This window comes from Aotus nancymaae, unplaced genomic scaffold (assembly GCF_030222135.1).
Source record: "Aotus nancymaae isolate 86718 unplaced genomic scaffold, 86718_ANA_hifiasm-v0.15.2.pri h1tg000014l, whole genome shotgun sequence".
Classification (NCBI taxonomy): domain Eukaryota; kingdom Metazoa; phylum Chordata; class Mammalia; order Primates; family Aotidae; genus Aotus; species Aotus nancymaae.
The window spans coordinates 59,430,720-59,451,372 of record NW_026988425.1 but is presented as its reverse complement, the minus strand read 5'-3'; the positions used below and the strand labels follow the sequence as shown (position 1 = coordinate 59,451,372).

Below are 20,653 nucleotides of genomic sequence, written 5' to 3'. Positions count from 1 at the left end.
TGGTATATGGAATCTAGAGCTAGCTGGATGGCAAGACTTTTCTCTCTAAAAAAATTCAGAAGCATTCCTGAATACATGGAACATTTTCAACTTTTAAAACAGATAATCCTCTTTTCACCCCCTTAACATCCTTCTCCACACCTCACACAAATGTACATGTTTTTGGCCATTTTGTATTATATTTTCTGTGATTTAATATGTTACCTGTAAATCTTAGTAAGTCCAAATCCCTTGAATTTTAAGGTGTTTATACTTGAGGTCTAGCATTTTGCCTACTTTATTCCTCATTTAAAATGTTTTTTGTCAAGGCTAAACAGTAAATAGTTATAGTAGTGGGGGTCCAAACCACAATTAATAATCCAAAAAGGATTTTGTGTTTTAACTTATTCATCTAGGTTTTATGTGTCTTTATAAGGAGATACCTGATGAACTGACTACAAAGAGAACTATGGCATGTATCCAACTGTAAAGTCTTAGGGAAACTGTCTAACACTTTGTTTAAATTACTTCAGTTATATCTTCTATAGCTAAGATGACAATTCACACACTTCAATATGAATACTGACTGTAAAACAGTAAAGCAAATGCTAGAATTATAGCCACAGAATAAGGTAGTGAGTTAATTTGATGCAGTTCATTTAGGGACATTGTCCCTTGCTTTTGGTATTTTCCAACAATGGTACTATTTATGATTTTATTTTATTTTAGCCATGCCCTTTGGGTTCCCGAGATTTTCGAGAGAAACAGTGTGCAGACTTTGACAATATGCCTTTCCGAGGAAAGTATTATAACTGGAAACCCTATACTGGAGGTAATGTATAACCTGACAGAGCATTCATGCTTGAGTGCTTTGCAAATGTCAAAGAATATACAAATACATACAAACACATGCATACATTCATGTACATACTAGTTAAAATTAGTGTTTGCCAATAAAAGTAGGGAAATGCTTATAGTACTAAAAAGGTTTTATGGTTTTTTTGCCCTGTAATAAGGTTGATATATTAGTACAAATTTTCAGAAATCACTTTTTAAAACCTAGTTATGTTTAACAAGGTATAAAATTCCTAGAAAGGATATCTGGACATCAAAACCATGCAGTATTTTTTGAGTTCTGCTTGAGGCTTCCTTGGGACATATGTAAGTTACATTATAATCTAAATATTTACAATTATTACCCTAAAACAAGTTATAAGAATATAAATCAGGAAACTCTGTATCCTTGCTTAGTCACAGGCCAAGATTATTGTTATTCTTTTTCAGAGTTAGAAAACATTTTTGCTTTTTAATTTGGGCATCTATCAAGCACTGATTGTTCAATAAGCAGAAGTATTTTATACTTCCAAAATACAAATTACATTTTGTTGAAAATTTCACTTGGAGGCCAGGCATGGTGGCTCAGGCCTGTAATCCCAGCACTTTGGTAGGCTGAGGCAGGTGGATTACCTGAGGTCAGGAGTTTGAGACCAGCCTGGCCAACATGGCAAAACACCATCTCTACTAAAAATACAAAAATTAACCGGGCTTGGTGACATTCACCTGTAGTCCTAGCTACTTGGGAAGCTAAGGCCAGAGAATTGCTTAAACCCGGAAGGCAGAGGTTGCAGAGAGCCAAGATCGCACCACTGCATTCCAACCTAGGCAACAGAGTGAGTGTCTTTCTCAAAAAAAAAGGAAAAAGGAATATACTCTTAAGTTTACTGTACTTGCTTTTCCAATATCTTATTTAAAAGAATTTTACAGTGACAACTTTATATTTACCAAGATTCTACCAATAACATTTTACTATGCTTTCTTCATACATGTCTATTATTCTCTCTGTTCATTTATTAATCCATCTTATTTTTTTATATATTTCAAAGTAAATTTCAGTCATTAATGTACTTTCCTCTAAGTACTTCAGCATGGTAACATTATCCACAGTTCAATTATTTGTTTGCTTTTATCTCTTAAGGCAAGATTACATACAATGACATGCACAAATCTTCTATGCTTTCTCTGATTTTTGACTAATGCATACACTTAAAAAATCCTATTGCAATATGGAACATTGGCTTTACCTCCAAAATTCTTCTAGTCTTTGCCTTAGTCCATTTAGGCTGTGATAACAAGTAACCATAGACTAGAGGTCTTAAACTATAGAAATTTATTTCTCAGTACTGGAGGCTGGAAATCTGAGATCAAGGTGTCAGCATGGTTAGAGTCTGGTGAGGGCCCTCTTCTGGGTTGTGGACTGTTATTTTTTCATTATATCCTCATGTGGCAGAAAGAGTGGGGAAAAGAGCTCTCTGGGGTCCTTCTTATAAGGCTACTAACCCCATTCAGAGGGCTCCACTGTCATGACCTAGCTACTCTCCAAAGGCCTCACCTTCAAATTGGGGATTAGGGTTTCAACATACGGATTTTGAGGGGACACAAAAACAAAATGTCCTTGAAAGTCCTTATAGTCCTTTGCAGTCCATAGTTGCCTCTACCTAGTCCTCCTAAAAGACAAGCATCATTCTGATTTTTTTTCTCACCATAGTTTAGTTTTGCCTGTTCCAGAACCTCATACTCTGTTGTAAATCTTCTTTAAGCCTAATGTTTTTGAGATCTATTTACGTTGTTGTATATAGAAGTGGTTCACTCTAGCCAGGTGCAGTGGCAGATACCTGTAAGCCCAGCTACTTGGGAGGCAGAGGCAGGAGAATCACTTGGGTCTAGGAGTTCTCTTTAAAAAAAAAGAAAAAAAAGGTAGTTCATTGTTTTTTATTGCTGAGCAGTATTCCATAATAATAACCAGTTTTTCCATTCTGCTCTGATGGACACCTGGGTTGTTTCTAGTTTTTAGCTGTTATGAGTAAACTGCTATGAACATTTGTGTACTATCATTTTATGAGCATATATTTTCATTTTACTTGGGTAAATACTTAGGAGTAGAATTGCTGGGCAATAGGTTACATGTGAATTTAGTTTAGTTTTAAAAGAAACTGCCAGATGTTTTTCCAAAGTGATTTCACTCCCACTGACAATGTGTGAGGAGTGTAGCATATTTCACTCGCACTGACAATGTGTGAGGATTCTATTTGCTGCACATCTTTGTCAATATTTGGTGTTTTTCATCGTCTTCTGGTGGGAGTAGAGTGACATTTCAATGAAATTTCCATTTCCATTTTCTGATGGTAATGTTAAGTATGTTTTCATATATTTATTGGCCATTATATATCTCTTTTTGTACTATCTGTTCAAATCTTTTTGCCTATTTTTAATTGGGTTTTTTGTCTTCTCAAGTCGTAGTCATTTATAAGTTTTACAAATGTTTTGTCACATTCTGTGGTTTTCCTATTGCTTTTTAAATGGTGTTTTTATGCATTTTAATTTTTCTGTTTTTAGTTCCAATTTTTAAATAATTTTTCTTTCTGGTCATTATGTTCTGTGTCCTAAGAAATCTTTGCCTACCTCAACTTAAGAAAATATTTTCTTATGTTTTCTTCCAAAAGCCTTATTGTTTAGTCCTTACATTTACATCTGTGATCTATGTCAAAATAATTTTTGGTATGATTTGTATCTGTAGTGTATTTATGGATTTTCTGTTTTGTGTGTTTGTTGATCCGTCAGTGTTATGCCAGTACCACACTGATTATATTATATATTATATATTATATTATATATTATAGTTGATTACTATAACTATATAGTCATGAACACAGGTAGTTTAAGTTCCACCAGCTTTGATGTTTTTTATAAGAGTTCTTCCAATATGCTAACTGCTTTGTATTTTCACCTAAATTTTTGAATCAGTTGTTAATGTCTGCAGAAAAACCTGCTGGACTTATGAATGGTGTTATATTGAATCTATAGATCAATTGAGGAAAAACTGAGATATTAATCATATTGAATTTTCCAATTTTTGAACATGGTATATCTCGCAGTTTATTTAGGTCTTTAATTTCTCTCAGCTATGTTTTGTACTTTTAAGTGTAAGGTCCTGCATGTACTTTATTAAATCAATTATTGAGTAATTTATGGTTTTGACACTATTGTTAATAAAACTTTTGAAAATTCCATTAATATTTGTATATTAACTTTGTATTCTGTGATGTTTCTAAATTCTCATATTCCCTTTTTTTGAGACAGGGTCTGGTTCTGTCATCCAGGGTGGAGAGCAGTGGTGCAATCTCAGCTCACTGAAACCTCCACCTCCTGGGCTCAAGCGATCCTTCCACCTCAGTTCCTTGAGTAGCTGAGACTACAGGCACACACTATCACGTCCAGCTAGTTGTATTTTTTATAGACATAGGGTTTCACCATGTTGCCCAGGTTAGTCTCCAACTCTTGGGCTCAAGCGATCCACACGCCTCAAATTCCCAAAGTTTTGGAATTATACATCCAGCCTAAATTCCCATATTCTAATTGTTTTATAGATGCTTAGGATTTTTTTGATAAACAGTCATATTGTCCTGAAATAGAGACAATTCATTTGAATCTTTATGACTTTTATTTCATTGTCTTGCCTTAATGAACTGGATTGGCCCTAGAGTGTAATTTGTACATGTATTGATTGTATTTTTTATTCTGTATCCTATTAGTATGCTGAGTGACTTGATAGATTTGGCAATCTCAAACCAAGATTTTCTTTTTCTTTTTTGAGACAGGGCCTTGCTCTGTTGCCCAGGCTAGAGTGCAGTGGTGTGATCACGGCTCACTGCAGCCTCAACCTCCTGGGCTCAAGCATCCTCCCACCTCAGCCTCCTGAGTAGCTGGGACTGCAGGTGTGTGCCACCATGCCTGGCTAATTTTTGTATTTTTTGTAAAGATGGGGTTTTGTCATGTTGTCCAGTCTGGTCTCCAATGCCTGGGCTCAAGCAGTCTACCCATCTCAGCCTCCCAAAGTGCTGGAATTACAGGTGTGAGCCAACAAGCCCAGCCTCAAACCAAGCTTATATTCCTAGGACAAACCCCATGTGATCATGTCATATTATTTTTTATGTATTATTGGATTTAACTTAATCGATAATGTTTTATTAAGGATATTAGCATCTGTGTTCAAATTTGTAAATATTTTTCTTGTATATCTTCGATAAGTTTTGGTATCAGATGCATTCTGGTTTCCCAAAATAGAATATTTATTTATTTTTAAAAGAATTTTAGGTCTGTCTGTTATGAATAGTGAAAAAAAAAAGAATTTTAGGATTGGTATTATTTCTTCCTTAGAATAGATTTCACTAGTAAAACCAGCCAGGATTTTCTTTTTGAAAACCTGTTATTAAAAATTTAACTCCTTTAATAGAAAATGGCTATTTGGTTTTTTTTTTTTTTTTAATTTCTTGTGGATTTTTTTGGTTTTGTTTTTCTTTTTTGAGACAAGGTCTCCCTCTGTTGCTCAGGCTGTAGTGCAGTGGCCCAGTCATATCTCACTGCAGTGTTGATCTCCCGAGCTCAAGAGATCCTCCCTCCTCAGCCTCCTGAGTAGCTGGCCGCTACACCAGGTTAATTAATTATTTTTATTTTTATTTTTAGTAGAGACTATGTCTTGCTGTGTTGTCTAGGCTGGTCTCAAACTCCTAAGCTCAAGGGATTCTTCAATCTCAGCCTGCCAAATTACTGGGATTATAGGTGTGAGCCACCATGCCTGGCCTTATTTCAGTTTTTGATTTTGTATCTTTAAGAAATTTATGTTATATCCATGTGGTCCAGTTTATTGATATAAAGCTGATCATAACATTCTCTTGTTATGCTGTTTAATATTAATATTTATAAAATCTGTAGTGATGTATGCTTTTATTTTTGTTATTGATAATTTGTGTTTTCTCTGTTTTTCTTGGTCAGTCTTGTTTGGGATTTGTTAATTTTGTTAATCTTTTCAAAGAACCAAATTTTGGCTTTGGTACTCTTTTCTGTAATCTGTCTTTTTTTCTGGCTTATTAATTTTTGCTCTTAGAGTTATCATTTTCTTACTGATTTTCAGTTTCTTTTGCTCTTTTACATTTCCAAAATTTGATGTTATATTTTTGTAGCTTTTAGTTCAAACTGTTTTATTTACATTATGAGTTCTTTGACCTCTGGGTTACTTAGAACTGTTTTAATTTCCAAATATTTGAAATTTTCTAGAATCTTTTTGTCATTCATATATAATTTAATTTCATTAAGATTAGAGAATAGGCCAGGTGTGGTGGCTCATGCCTATAACCTCAGCACTTTGGAAGGCCAAAGTGGGAGCACTACCTGAGCCCAGGAGTTGGAGACCGCCCTTGGCAACATAATGAGACCTTGTCTCTACAAAAAATAAAAAATTAGCTGGCTGTGGTGGTACATGCCTGTAGTCTCAGCTACTCAGGAGGTTGAGGAGGGAGGATCACTTGAGCTCAAGAGGTGGAGGCTACAGTGAGCTATGATTGCACCAGTGCAGAGTGAAACTCTGTCTTAGTAAAAAAAGAAAGAAAAGAGATTAGAGAGTACTCTGTTCTTGGTGAATGTTCTATGTATACTTGAAAATAATGTTTTCTGCAGTTATTGGCTATATGGTGTTCTATAGATATCTATGAGATCAACTTGGTTGAGAATGTTGTTTAATCTTTTATATTCTTTCTGATTTTTTTCTACTCTCATTTTATCAATTATTGAGAGTGGTGTGTTAAAATATCCCATCTGTTACATGGCTTTGCTTTCATTTAAAAAAAAAATTTGCTTCATGTATTTGAATGTTTTTTATTAGGTACATATGCCTTTGAGATAGATTGTTTCACCATAGTATAGGAGAAGAAGTGTCTGAAATAATTCACAGACTTAATAATTACCATCTACATAATTTCATGCATGGTGGATTAACCCAAAATTCATAAGCTTTAACTTAAGATAATTGGTTAATATGAACTTTCATTTAGAAAATCATTTTAAATCCTTGCTGGAATTAACAACTGTATTAGTCAGGGTTCTCTAGAAGGACAGAACTGATGGAATATATATAAAGAGGAGTTTATTAAGTATTAACTCACATGATCACAAGGTTCCACAATAGGCCGTCTACAGGCTGAGCTCAGAGCAAGGAGAGCCAGTACGAGTTCCAAAACTGAAAAACTTGGAGTCCCATGTTTGAGGGCAGGAAGCATTCAGCATGGGAGAAAGATGTAGGCTGGGAGGCTAGACCAGTCTCTCTTTTCACATTTTTCTGCCTGCTTATATTCTAGCCTAGCTGGCAGCCAATTAGATTGTGCCCACCCCAATTAAGGGTGGGTCTGCCTTTCCCAGCCCACTGACTCAAGTGTTAATCTCCTTTGGCAATACTCTCACAGACACACTCAGGATCTATACTTTGTATCCTTCAATCCAGTCAAGTTGACAGTATTCACAATCACAACAGCCTTACCTTTTTTTACCCAGTTTCACTGAAGTATAAATGACAAATACAACTTGTATATAGTTAAGGTGTACAATGTAATGTTCTGATATAACATGTACACTGAAATGATCACCATAATCAAGCTGTCACCTCACGTAGTTACCTTTTGTGTGTGTGTGTGTGATAAGAATACCTAACACTACTCTCTTAACAAATTTAAAGTATACTATACATTATTCCCAACTATACTATATTAGATCTCTAGAATTGATCCCTCTAATAACTGAAAGCTTGTACCCTTTCAGCAACATCTCTTTATTTCTACTGAATCCCTGATAAGCACCCTCCTCTCCATTTCTATGAGTTTGACTTTTTTAGATTCCACACATAAGTGAGATCATACAGTATTTGTCTTCCTGTGTCTGACTTATTTCACTAAGTATGATGTGCCTCAGGATTTCTTTATTTCTTTCTAATTTAAGATGGAATGATATTGTATTATATATAGCTATATAAAACAATTTTCTTATCCATTCATCTGTTGACAGACACTTGGGTTGTTTCCATATCTTGACTAATGTGAATAATGCTTCAATGAACATGGGAGTGTAAGTATCTCTTTGAGACAGTGATTTTATTTCCTTTGGATATATACCCAGAAGTGGGATTACTGGATCATATGATCATTCTATTTTTAATTTTTGGAGAAGGCTGCATCCTGTTTTCCATAATAGCACTGCCAGTTTACATTCCCACCAATAATGTATTTAAGAGTGTTCTTTTCTCCACATCCTCACCTACACTTGTTATCTTGTGACTTTTTGGTAATAGCCATCCTAACGTGTGAGGTGATATCTCATGGTGGTTTTTATTTGCATTTTTCTGATGATTAGTGATTTTGTACACCTTTTCATATACCTGTTGGCCATTTGTATCTCTTCCTTGGGAAAAAAAGGTCTATTCACATTCTTTGCCTATTTTTTAATTAGGTTTTTTTTAAAACTATTAAGTCTTATGTGTTCCTTATATGTTTTGGGCATTTTCTCCTATTCTGTGGATTGCCTTTTCATTTTGTAGATTGTTTCCTTTGCTGTGCAGAAACCTTTTAGTTTGACATAGCCCTTCTTGTTTATTTTGGCATTTGTTGTCTGTGCTTTTGGTGTCCTATCCAAAAAAATCATTGCCAAGACCATTGTACTGGAGCTTTTCCTTTATGTTTTCTTCTAGTAGTCTTACATTTAATTTTTTATTTCCTTTTTCAGTTGACTTTTATGTATGGTGTAAGTATCCGTTTTCTCTTTCCTTTCTTTTTTTTTTTTTGCATGCGAACATCTAGTTTTCCCAACACCATTTATTGAAGACTATCCTCTCCTCACTATATTCTTGGTACCTTTGTCAAAGATTAGTTGACTATATATGCATGGGCTTATTTTCAGGCTTAATATTTGTTCCATTGCTCTACTCATCTGTTTTAATAAAGTACTATACTGTTCTGATTGCTACAGTTTAGTAATATAGTTCAAAATCAGAAAATGTGGTTCCTCTAGCTTTGTTGTTCTTGTTCTTGCTGAGGCTATCTGGAGTCGTTTTTAGTTTCATATGAATTTTAACATTTTTTTTTCTATTTTTGTGAAAAATACATTGAAATTTTGATAGAGATTGCATTGAATCCATAGATCACTTTGGGAAGTATGGACATTTTGACAATATTGATCTTTCCAATCCATGAACACATGACATCTTTCCATTTATTTGTGTCTTCTTCAATTTTTTACACCAGTGTTATACCTAAGTATTTTTATGCTATTGTAAATAAGATTGCTTTCTTAATCTCTATCTTATGTAATTCATTGTTAGTGTATAGAAATGGACTGATTTTTGTACGTTGATTTTGTATCTGTATTTGCTTAATTTTTCTATTAGTTCTAACAGTTTTTGGTGGAGTCTTTAGGGTTTTCTGTGTATCAGAATATGTTGTCAGCAAACAGACAATTTTTCTTCTTCCATTCCATCTTTCATGCCTTTATTTCTTTTTCTTGCTTACTTGCTCTGACTAGGACTTCAGTACTATGTTGAATAGAAGTGGTAGGAATGGGCATTGTTACCTTGCTCCTGATCTTAGAGGAAAAAAATGTCAACTTTTCATCACTGAATATGATGCTAGCTGTGACATTTATTGTTTTGAGGTGTACTCTTTCTATAGTTAATTTTTATAATGAAAAAATGTTGAATTTTGTCAAATGCTGTTTTTGCATCTATTGAGATAATTATTTGGATTTTGTCCTTCATTTTGTTAATATGGTGTATGCCAGTATCTGATTTGTGTATGTTGAACCATCCTTGCATCCTCAGGATGAATCCTACTTAATCATGGTGAATGATCCTTTTAATTTGCCATTTAATTTAATTTGCTAGTATTTTGTTGAAAAATTTTGCATCCATGTTCATCAGGGATATTGGCCTGTAATTTTCTTTTCTGTTAGTATCCTTGTCTGGCTTGTTATCAGGATAATGCTGGCCTCATAAAATATATTTATGTCTTTAAAAAACATAAAGGAGGTATTCCCTTCTCTGCAATGTTTTTGAAAGAGTGTGAGAAAAATTGATATTAATTCTTCTTTAAATATTTGGTATAATTTACTAGTGAAGCATAAGTTATTGCACTTTTATTTGATGAGAGTTTTTTTAAACTGATTCAACCTCTCTTATTATTATTGTTCTAATCAGATTTTCTATTTGTTCATGATTCAGTCTTTGTTGTATATCTCTAGAACTTTACTCATTTATTCTAGTTTATCTAATTTGTTGACATTTAAGTGTTCATAGTACTCTTATGGTCCTTTGCATTTCTTCTTTTTTTCCAATTGAAACTATATTTTTATTGTTATTTATTTGTAACTGTAACATTAATGTGTTCATTTCATTTTTTTTATTGCATTTTAGGTTTTGGGGTACATGTGAAAAACATGCAAGGTTGTTGCATAGGTGTATACGTGGCAGTATGATTTGCTGCCTCCCTCCCCTTCACCTATATCTGGCATTTCTCCCCATGCTATCCCCCCTCCCCAACTCCCCACCCCCCCATTGTCCCCCCCTCCCCCCCAACAGACCCCCATGTATAGTGCTCCCCTCCCTGTGTCCATGTGTTCTCCTTGTTCAACACCCACCTATGAGTGAGAACATGTGGTGTTTGATTTTGTGTTCTTGTGTCAGTTTGCTGAGAATGATGTTTTCCAGGTTCATCCATGTCCCTACAAAGGACGTGAACTCCTCGTTTTTAATGGCTGCATAATATTCCATGGTGTATATGTGCCACATTTTTCCTGTCCAGTCTATCATCGATGGGCATTTGGGCTGGTTCCAGGTCTTTGCTATTGTAAACTGTGCTGCAATGAACATTCGTGTGCATGTGTCCTTATAGTAGAACGATTTATAATCCTTTGGATATATGCCCAGTAATGGGATTGCTGGGTTAAATGGAATTTCTATTTCTAGGTCCTTGAGGAATCGCCACACTGTTTTCCACAGTGGTTGAACTAATTTACACTCCCACCAACAGTGTAAAAGTGTTCCTATTTCTCCACATCCTCTCCAGCATCTGTTGTCTCCAGATTTTTTAATGGTCGCCATTCTAACTGGCGTGAGATGGTATCTGAATGTAGTTTTGATTTGCATTTCTCTAATGACCAGTGATGATGAGCATTTTTTCATATGTTTGTTGGCCTCATGTATGTCTTCTTTTGTAAGGTATCTGTTCATATCCTTCGCCCATTTTTGAATGGGCTTGTTTGTTTTTTTCTTGTAAATCTTTTTTAGCTCGTTGTAAATTCTGGATATCAGCCCTTTGTCAGACTGGTAGGCTGAAAAATTTTTTCCCATTCTGTTGGTTGCCGATTCACTCTATTGACTGTTTCTTTTGCCGTGCAGAAGCTGTGGAGTTTCATTAGGTCCCATTTGTCTATTTTGGCTTTTGTTGCCAATGCTTTTGGTGTTTTGGTCATAAAGTCCTTGCCTATGCCTATGTCCTGAATGGTTTTGCGTAGGTTTCCTTCTAGTGTTTTTATGGTGTTACGTCTTATGTTTAAGTCTTTAATCCATCTGGAGTCAATTTTAGTGTAAGGTGTCAGGAAGGGGTCCAGTTTCTGCTTTCTGCATATGGCTAGCCAGTTTTCCCAACACCACTTATTGAACAGGGAATCCTTTCCCCATTGCTTGTTTTTATCAGGTTTGTCAAAGATCGGGTGGTTGTAGATATGTTGTGTCGCCTCCGACGCCTCTGTTCTGTTCCATTGGTCTATATCTCTGTTTTGGTACCAGTACCATGCTGTTTTGATTACCATAGCCTTGTAGTAGAGTCTGATGTCCGGTAGTGTGATGCCTCCTGCTTTGTTCTTTCTGCTTAGAATTGACTTGGCTATGCGGGCTGTCTTTTGGTTCCATATGAAGTTTAAGGTGGTTTTTTCCAGTTCTGTGAGGAAGGTCATTGGTAGCTTGATGGGGATAGCGTTGAATCTGTAAATTACTTTGGGCAGTATGGCCATTTTCACGATATTAATTCTTCCTGACCATGAACATGGAATGTTTCTCCATCTGTTTGTGTCCTCTCTTGTTTTGTTGAGCAGTGATTTGTAGTTCTCCTTGAAGAGGTCCTTTACGTTCATTGTTAGTTGTATTCCTAGGTATTTTATTCTCTTTGTAGCAATTGTGAATGGCAGTTCGTTCTTGATTTGGCTCTCTTTAAGTCTGTTATTGGTGTATAGGAATGCTTGTGATTTTTGCACATTGATTTTGTATCCTGAGACTTTGCTGAAGTTGCTTATCAGTTTCAGGAGATTTTGGGCTGAGGTGATAGGGTCTTCTAGATATACAATCATGTCGTCTGCAAATAGAGACAATTTGATTTCCTCCTTTCCTAATTGAATACCCTTTATTTCTTTTTCTTGTCTGATTGCTCTGGCTAGAACTTCCAGTACTGTATTGAACAGGAGTGGTGAGAGAGGGCATCCTGTCTAGTGCCCGATTTCAAAGGGAATGCTTCCAGTTTTTGCCCATTCAGTATGATATTGGCTGTTGGTTTGTCATAAATAGCTTTTATTATTTTGAGGTACGTTCCGTCGATACCTAGTTTATTGAGAGTTTTTAGCATAAAGGGCTGTTGAATTTTGTCGAAGGCCTTCTCTGCATCAATTGAGATAATCATGTGGTTTTTGTGTTTGGTTCTGTTTATGTGGTGAATTACATTTATAGACTTGCGTATATTGAACCAGCCTTGCATCCCCGGGATGAATCCTACTTGATCATGGTGGATAAGCTTTTTGATGTGCTGTTGTAATCGGCTTGCCGGTATTTTATTGAAGATTTTTGCATCTATGTTCATCATGGATATTGGCCTGTAGTTTTCTTTTCTTGTTGAGTCTCTGCCGAGTTTTGGTATTAGGATGATGTTGGTCTCATAAAGTGATTTGGGAAGGATTCCCTCTTTTTGGATTATTTGGAATAGTTTCAGTAGGAATGGTACCAGTTCCTCTTTGTATGTCTGGTAGAATTTGGCTGTGAAACCATCTGGGCCTGGGCTTTTTTTGGGTGGTAGGCTCTTAATTGCTGCCTCGACTTCAGACCTTGTTATTGGTCTATTCAGGGTTTCGACTTCTTCCTGGTTTAGGCATGGGAGGAGGCTACTGTCCAGGAATTTATCCATTTCTTCCAGGTTTTCTAATTTATGTGCATAGAGTTGTTTGTAATAATCTCTGATGATGGTTTGAATTTCTGTGGCATCTGTGGTGATACCCCTTTATCATTTTTTATTGCATCTATTTGGTTATTCTCTCTTTTCTTTTTTATTAGTCTGGCTAGTGGTCTGTCTATTTTGTTGATCTTTTCAAAAAACCAGCTCCTGGATTTATTGATTTTTTTGTAGGGTTTTTCGTGTCTCTATCTCCTTCAATTCTGCTTTGATCTTAGTTATTTCTTGTCTTCTGCTAGGTTTTGAGTTTTTTTGATCTTCCTCCTCTAGCTCCTTCAATTTTGATGATAGGGTGTCAATTTTAGTTCTCTCCTTTCTTCTCATGTGGGCACTTATTGCTATATATTTTCCTCTAGAGACTGCTTTAAATGTGTCCCAGAGATTCTGGTATGTGGTGTCTTCGTTCTCATTGGTTTCGAAGAACATCTTTATTTCTGCCTTCATTTCAGTGTTTATCCAGTCAACATTCAGGAGAAAGTTGTTCAATTTCCATGAGGTTGTGCGTTTCTGGGTTGGCTTCTGAATTCTGAGTTCTAACTTGATTGCACTGTGGTCTGAGAGACTGTTTGTTATGGTTTCCGTTCTTTTGCATTTGCTGAGGAGTGATTTACTTCCAATTATGTGGTCAATTTTAGAGTAGGTGTGATGTGGTGCTGAGAAGAATGTATATTCTGTGGATTTGGGGTGGAGAGTTCTGTAAATGTCTATGAGGTTTGCTTGTTCCAGGTCTGAGTTCAAGTCCTGGATATCCTTATTAAATTTCTGTCTCGTTGATCTGTCTAATATTGACAATGGTGTATTGAAGTCTCCCACTATTATTGTGTGCGAGTTTAAGTCTCTTTTCAAGTCTTTAAGAACTTGCCTTATGTATCTGGGTGCTCCCATATTAGGTGCATATATATTTAGGATTGTTAGCTCCTCTTGTTGCATTGATCCTTTTACCATTATGTAATGTCCTTCTTTGTCTCTTTTGATCTTTGTTGCTTTAAAGTCTATTTTATCAGAGATGAGAATTGCAACTCCTGCTTTTTTTTGCTCTCCATTTGCTTGGTAAATCTTCCTCCATCCCTTTATTTTGAGCCTTTGTGTATCCTTGCATGTGAGGTGGGTTTCCTGGATACAGCACACTGATGGGTTTTGGCTTTTTATCCAATTTGCCAGTCTGTGTCTTTTGATTGGGGCATTTAGTCCATATACATTTAGGGTTAATATTGTTATGTGTGAGTTTGCTCCTGTCATTTTGATGCTAGCTGGCTGTTTTTCCCATTGGTTGATGCAGATTCTTCATTGTGTTGCTGCTCTTTACCATTTCATGCATTTTTGGAGTGGCTGGTGCTGGTTGTTTTTTACTATGTGTAGTGTCTCCTTCAGGAGCTCTTGTAAAGCTGGTCTGGTGGTAATGAAATCTGTGAGTACTTGCTTGTTCACAAAGGATTTTATTTTTCCTTCACTTATGAAGCTTAGTTTGGCTGGATATGAAATTCTGGGTTGAAAGTTCTTTTCTTTAAGGATGTTGAATATCGGCCCCCACTCTCTTCTGGCCTGTAGGGTTTCTGCTGAGAGATCTGCTGTGAGTCTGATGGGCTTCCCTTTGTGGGTAACCCGACCTTTCTCTCTGGCTGCCCTTAGTATTTTCTCCTTCATTTCAACCCTGGTGAATCTGATGATTATGTGTCTTGGGGTTGCTCTTCTAGAGGAATATCTTTGTGGTGTTCTCTGTATTTCCTGGACTTGAATATTGGCCTGCCTTGCTAGGTTGGGGAAGTTTTCCTGGATAATATCCTGAAGAGTATTTTCCAGCTTGGATGCATTCTCTTTGTCACATTCAGGTACACCTATCAAACGTAGATTAGGTCTTTTCACGTAGTCCCATATTTCTTGTTGACTCTGTTCATTCCTTTTTACCTTGTTTTCTCTAATTTTCCCTTCTTGTTTTATTTCATTGAGTTGATCTTCGACTTCTGATATCCTTTCTTCTGCCTGGTCAATTCGGCTGTTGAAACTTGTGCATGCTTCGCGAAGTTCTCGTGTTGTGTTTTTCAGCTCCATCAATTCACTCATATTCCTCTCTAAGTTGTCCATTCTCATTAGCATTTCATCAAGTCTTTTTTCAAGGTTCTTAGTTTCTTTGCATTGGGTTAGAACATGTTCTTTTAGCTCACGGAAGTTTCTTAATATCCATTTTCTGAAAGCTGATTCTGTCATTTCATCACACTCATTCTCCGTCCAGTCTTGTTCCCGTGCTGGTGAGGAGTTATGCTCCCTTGTAGGAGGAGAGGTGTTCTGGTTTTGGGTGTTTTCATCCTTTTTGCGCTGGTTTCTTCCCATCTTTGTGGATTTATCCGCCTATTGACTTTGTAGTTGCTGTCTTTCTGATTTTGGTAATTTTAAGTCTGCAGCAGCTGAACTCATAAACCCCCGTTTCTTCCCCCCAGGTGTTCTGGCCCAGGGGGTTAGGACTTTATGCTTTTCAGCTGTGTTGCTACCGTTTTCCCTGCCCACAAGGTGGCAGTCTAGTCACACTCAGCCTGCAGAGGCTTCGCTGAGCTGCTATGGGCTCCGCCCAGCTTCCGTGTGAGCTTCCCTGCGAGCTTCCCTGCAGTCCTGTTTATATGGGTGTAGTTAGAACTGCTTCCGGTATGCTGGCCCGCCCCTGTAGTGACGGAGTCTCTGTAGTGGCGGGTTGTCTTGGTTACGGCAAATTGCCCCAGGAACTGCAGGGTGTTTCCCGATGGAGGACGCCCCTCCCCCACAGTGCTGGACCTTCCCGAGTTCAGCCGTGTTTCCAGTGGCACCCTCTTTGCCCGGGAATCTCTTGGCTTGCCTCGTTGCCTCAGATCCTCTTGTTGGCCCAGAGGGGACACAGTCTCGTTCACTTTGCTAAAGGAGCCGCTGCTCCCTGCCCCTGGTGCAGGCCGAGCGGCTGCTCCGGTCCAACCAGCAGCGCTGGGAACCTGTGGAGCTTCTCCGCCTGTGAATCTCCTGGTCCGTGGGGAGTTAAAATCAGCTGCCCTGTGTGCCGCTGCGTCAGCCGAAGCAGCGGCTCTGAGATTCGTGGCGCACCCTTGCCCGGGGGCCTCCTGGCTTGACTCCCTGCTTCAGCTCCCCTTGCTGGCTCAGAGGGAACTCTGTCTCTCTCGCTCTGCATAAGAAGCCACTGCCCCCCGCCCCAGGGCGTAGGCTGAGCGGCCACGCCGCTCAAACCAGCGGCGCTGGCGAGCCGTGGGGCTTCTCCTCCTGTGAATCTCCTGGTCTGTGGGCAGTAAAAATCCGTCTGGAAATGCGGCATCCACTCACCCTCTGTGCCTTCTCTCGGAGCTGCAATCCCAACTTCCTCCTAAGCGGCCATCTTGGATCGTCCGGCGGTCCTTTGCATTTCTGTGGTGTCCATTGTAACATCTATTCTTTCATTTCTGATTTTCTTAATTTGAGGCTTTTCTCTTTCCTCCTAATAGAGCTAAAGATATGTCAATTTTATTTATCTTCAAAAAGCAACTCAGTTTTATCTTTTTAATTTGTTTTCTTGTGTCTATTTATTTCTGCTCTGATCTTTGTCATTTCCTTCCTTCTTCTAACTTTGGGGTTACTTTGTTCTTCTTTTTCTAGTTCCTTGAGATGTAAAATTAAGTCATTTATTTGAAATCTTTATCCTTTTTTCATGTTAGACATTTAGTGCTATAGGCTTTCTTCCTTGAAGTGCATTTGCAACATCTCGTAAGTTTTAGAATGTTGTATTTCTATTTTTACTTGTCATAAGGTTTTTGTTTGTTTGATTTTTTTTTTTTTTTAAAGACAGAATCTCAGTTAGTCATCCAGGCTGGAGGGCAGTGGTGTGATCTTGGCTCACTGCAATCTCTGCTTCCCAGGGACAAGTGCTTCTTCTGCCTCAGCCTCCCAAGTAGCTGGGATTACAGGTGTGTACCACCATGACTGGCTAACTTTTTGTATTTTTAGTAGAGACTAGGTTTCAACATGTTGGCCAGGCTGGTTTTGAACTCCTGACCTGAATTGATCCACCTATCTTGGTCTCCCAAAATGCTATGATTACAGGTATGAACCATCATACCCAGCCACTTATCATAAGATATTTTTTCATTTACTTTTTGATTTCTTCTTTGACCTATTGATTGTTCAGGAGCATGTTGTTTAATTTCCACAAATTTGTAAATTTTCTAGTTTTCTTTTTGTAACTGATTTCTAGTTTTATACCATTGTGGTCAGAAAAATGCTTGATATGATTTCAATCTTAAATTTTTTAAGACTTGTTTTGTGGCCTAACAGATATGTATCCTTGAGAACTTTCTGTGTGGGCTTGAAAGGATGGTATATTTTGATGCTGTTGGATGGAATTTTTTGTATGTATATTAATTCTATTTGCTCTAAAGTATAATTCAAGTGCATCTTTTCCTTATTGGTATTCTGTCTGGATGATCTATCCATTATTGAAAGTGGAGTACCAAAGTATTCTCTTATTGTATTGCTATTTCTCTCATTGTATTTTAATATTGCTTTATATATTTAGGAACTCCAATGTTGGGTGCATATTTACAATGGTAAATTGTACTGAATTCATGAATTGAATTCCTTTGTCATTACATAATGACTTTCTTTGTCTCTTGTTACAGTTTTTGACTAATAACCTATTTTGCCTGAGTTAAGTACAGCTCTCCCAGCACTCTTTTGTTTTCTGTTTGCATGGAATTTATCTTCCCATCATTTCACATTTAGTCTATGTGTGTTATTAAATTTAAAGTGAGTCACTTGTAGGCAATATAGAGTTGTCTTGTTTTTTTTAAAAAAATTCATTCAATCATTTTGTTTTTTCATTGTAGAATTTAATCCATTTACATTTTAAGTAATTATTTTTAGGTAAGAACTTCCTATTTGTCCATTGTTTTTGGCAGTTTTGTAGACTTTTTTTTTTAATTCCTTTTTCTCTTTGCGGTCTTCCTTTGTAATTTGATGATTTTCTGAGTAGTATGCTTTGATTTCATTTTCTTTTTTTTGTTTATCTACTATAGGTATTTCCTTTGTGATTACCATGAGGCTTATATAAAATCTATAATTATAATAGTCTATTTTCAGCTGTTAACAACTTACCTTCAATCATATACAAAAATTTGACCCTTTTACTCTTCTATTTTATCTTTTTGATGTTACAATATGCACCTTTTTATATTGTAGTCCATTCACAAATTAGTGTAACTATCAGCCTCTTCTGGCCTGTAAGGATTCTGCTGAGAAATCTGCTGAAAGACCTCTGGAGTTCCCTTGTATGTTATGAATCTTTTTTCTCTTGCCTTCAAAATTCTTTGTCTTTGATTTTTGACAGTTTAATTGTAATGTGTGTGTGACTTCTTCATTGGGTTGAGCCTTATTAGAGATCTTTGAGCTTCATATATTTGAATGCCATATTGCTCCCTAGATTTGGGAAGTTTTCAGCCATTATTTCTTTAAATAAGCCTATTCCACTTTCTCTTTCTCCTCCATCTGGGATTCCTATAATGTGAAAATTTAGTTATCTTAGTGGTGTCCCATAAATCCTATAGGTTTTCTTTATTCCTTTTTATTCTTTTTCCTCTGACCAGATTTTTTTTTTTTTTTTTTTTTTTTGAGATGGAGTTTCGCTCTTGTTATCCAGGCTGGAGTGCGATGGCGCGATCTTGGCTCACCGCAACCTCCGCCTCCTGGGTTCAGGCAATTCTCCTGCCTCAGCCTCCTGAGTAGCTGAGATCACAGGCACGCACCACCATGCCCAGCTAATTTTTTGTATTTTTAGTAGAGACGGGGTTTCACCACGTTGACCAGGATGGTCTCGATCTCTTGACCTCATGATCCACCCATCTCGGCCTCCCAAAGTGCTGGGATTACAGGCTTGAGCCACCGCACCCGGCCTGACCACATATTTTTAAATGACTCCTCTTCAAGTTTATAGACTCTTTCTTTGGCTTGATTAAGTCTACTCTTGATGCTTTCTATTGCATTTTTTATTTCATTCACTGTTTTCTTCACCTTCAGAATTTGTTTTTATTAATGATTTATATATCTTTATTGAACTTCTCACTTTGTTCATATATTGTTTTTCTGATTTCATTAACTTGTCTATCTGTGTTCTCTTATAGTTCTCTCACCTTCTTTCAAACAATTTTGAATTCTTTTTCATGCCATTCATAGATCTCCATGTCTTTGGGGTTGGTTATTGGAATATTACTATGTTTCTTTGGTGGTATCATGTTTTCTTGAGTTTTCTTCTGGTTCCTTGAAGTATTGTGTTGTTGTCTTTGCATTTGGAGAATGCAGTCTTTATTGACTGGCTCCCAGAGAGAAATGTCCTTAACAAACAACCCAGTTAAAGATTCTGAGGCTCTCCCAGACCTTGTCTATGAATAAGACGTGTGACTCCACACCTCTTATTCTCTCTTGGGGAGGAATTCTTAAGAATGTATGCCCTCTCTAGATCCCACACAGCTGGACCAGGTGCTGAGAGACTCTTGTTTTTTTCCTAGGGTGGTTCCCTAAAATGCTCAAGTTGTATACGACTTCTACCAATCCTGCAAAGTTGTGTTGGCTGTCTGCATAAAATGCTTACACTTTCTGTCCAAGGGAGCATGCTTGGGCTGCTGGTCTACAGGAGTTGGGGGAGGATGAGGCATGTAGAGTTTTTGAGGCAACTGTGGGCTAGTTGTGAGGTGGCCCATAGGCAAAACATCTCAAACAGCTCATGAATGGGCTTCCCAACGGAGTCCATGGAGTGGTTACTTGGGCCTATGGCCTCGATTCTCTGCTCCTAGCCTCTTCCAACCACTCAGCCATACTGATCACCTCAGTATTCTGGATGAGGCAAGAAAACAGTAGGACTCTTGGACATTGTCACATACAGCTAGGGGAGCTTGGTGCTCACTCTCTATACTCTCACTTTCCCCTGTGGAAAAATCACAAGCTGGGGAGGGGGCAGGTAGTCTCTTTTCACTGAGCTGTGCTGTCTCAAGGGAGGTCTGATACAGGTAAAGTGAAACTGTTCTTAAAACTCTAATTTGTCTGTTTGGGGATTGTTTTTTTTTTTTCTCCAATGGTATGCTGGAACTTTTCTGCTGGAGTCCCAAAAGGTACACTTGTCTATAAGTAGCTGTCAAAATTGATGCTTCTGCATGGAGATGACAGTAGAAAGGTCCTCGTCCACCATCTTGCTTATGTCATTCTAGTGGTACCTTTTCTGAAAGCTCATTGTATCAGAAGAAGCTGAACACATCTTCAGCAGTAAACAATAAATTTATTCCCATTTTCATTCCCATATATTCCTTAGCCCACTAAGGAATATATGGGAATGAAAATGGGAATAAATGTATTGTCCTGCCTATCAAATATTACCTTACATAATTAATGTTAAAATTAAATAAATAAAGACACAGCTTCTCTTTTTAAAGCCTACTGCATAAAATGCTATATTAAATTCCAAAGGATTACAATACAAAAATGAGAGAACTGTATTGAGTAATAATGAAAAGATTTCCAGTAAGATTCATGGACATTTAGAGTAATTTTTAATTTATGAGAATCATATAAAAATAAATATAAGTAGTTTTATTATCAGT

At 37.1% G+C, this 20,653-nt stretch overlaps 1 protein-coding gene across 1 annotated transcript in view; it reads left to right on the top strand.

The window, feature by feature from the left end:
• Positions 1 to 20,653, top strand: part of ADAMTS6 (ADAM metallopeptidase with thrombospondin type 1 motif 6) — a 328,680-nt gene that overhangs the window by 241,934 nt on the left and 66,093 nt on the right. Inside the window, exon 15 of the mRNA XM_012462273.2 lies at positions 709 to 811. Within this exon, the coding sequence (XP_012317696.2) occupies positions 709 to 811 (103 nt within the window). The remainder of the gene's footprint in view (positions 1 to 708; positions 812 to 20,653) is intronic.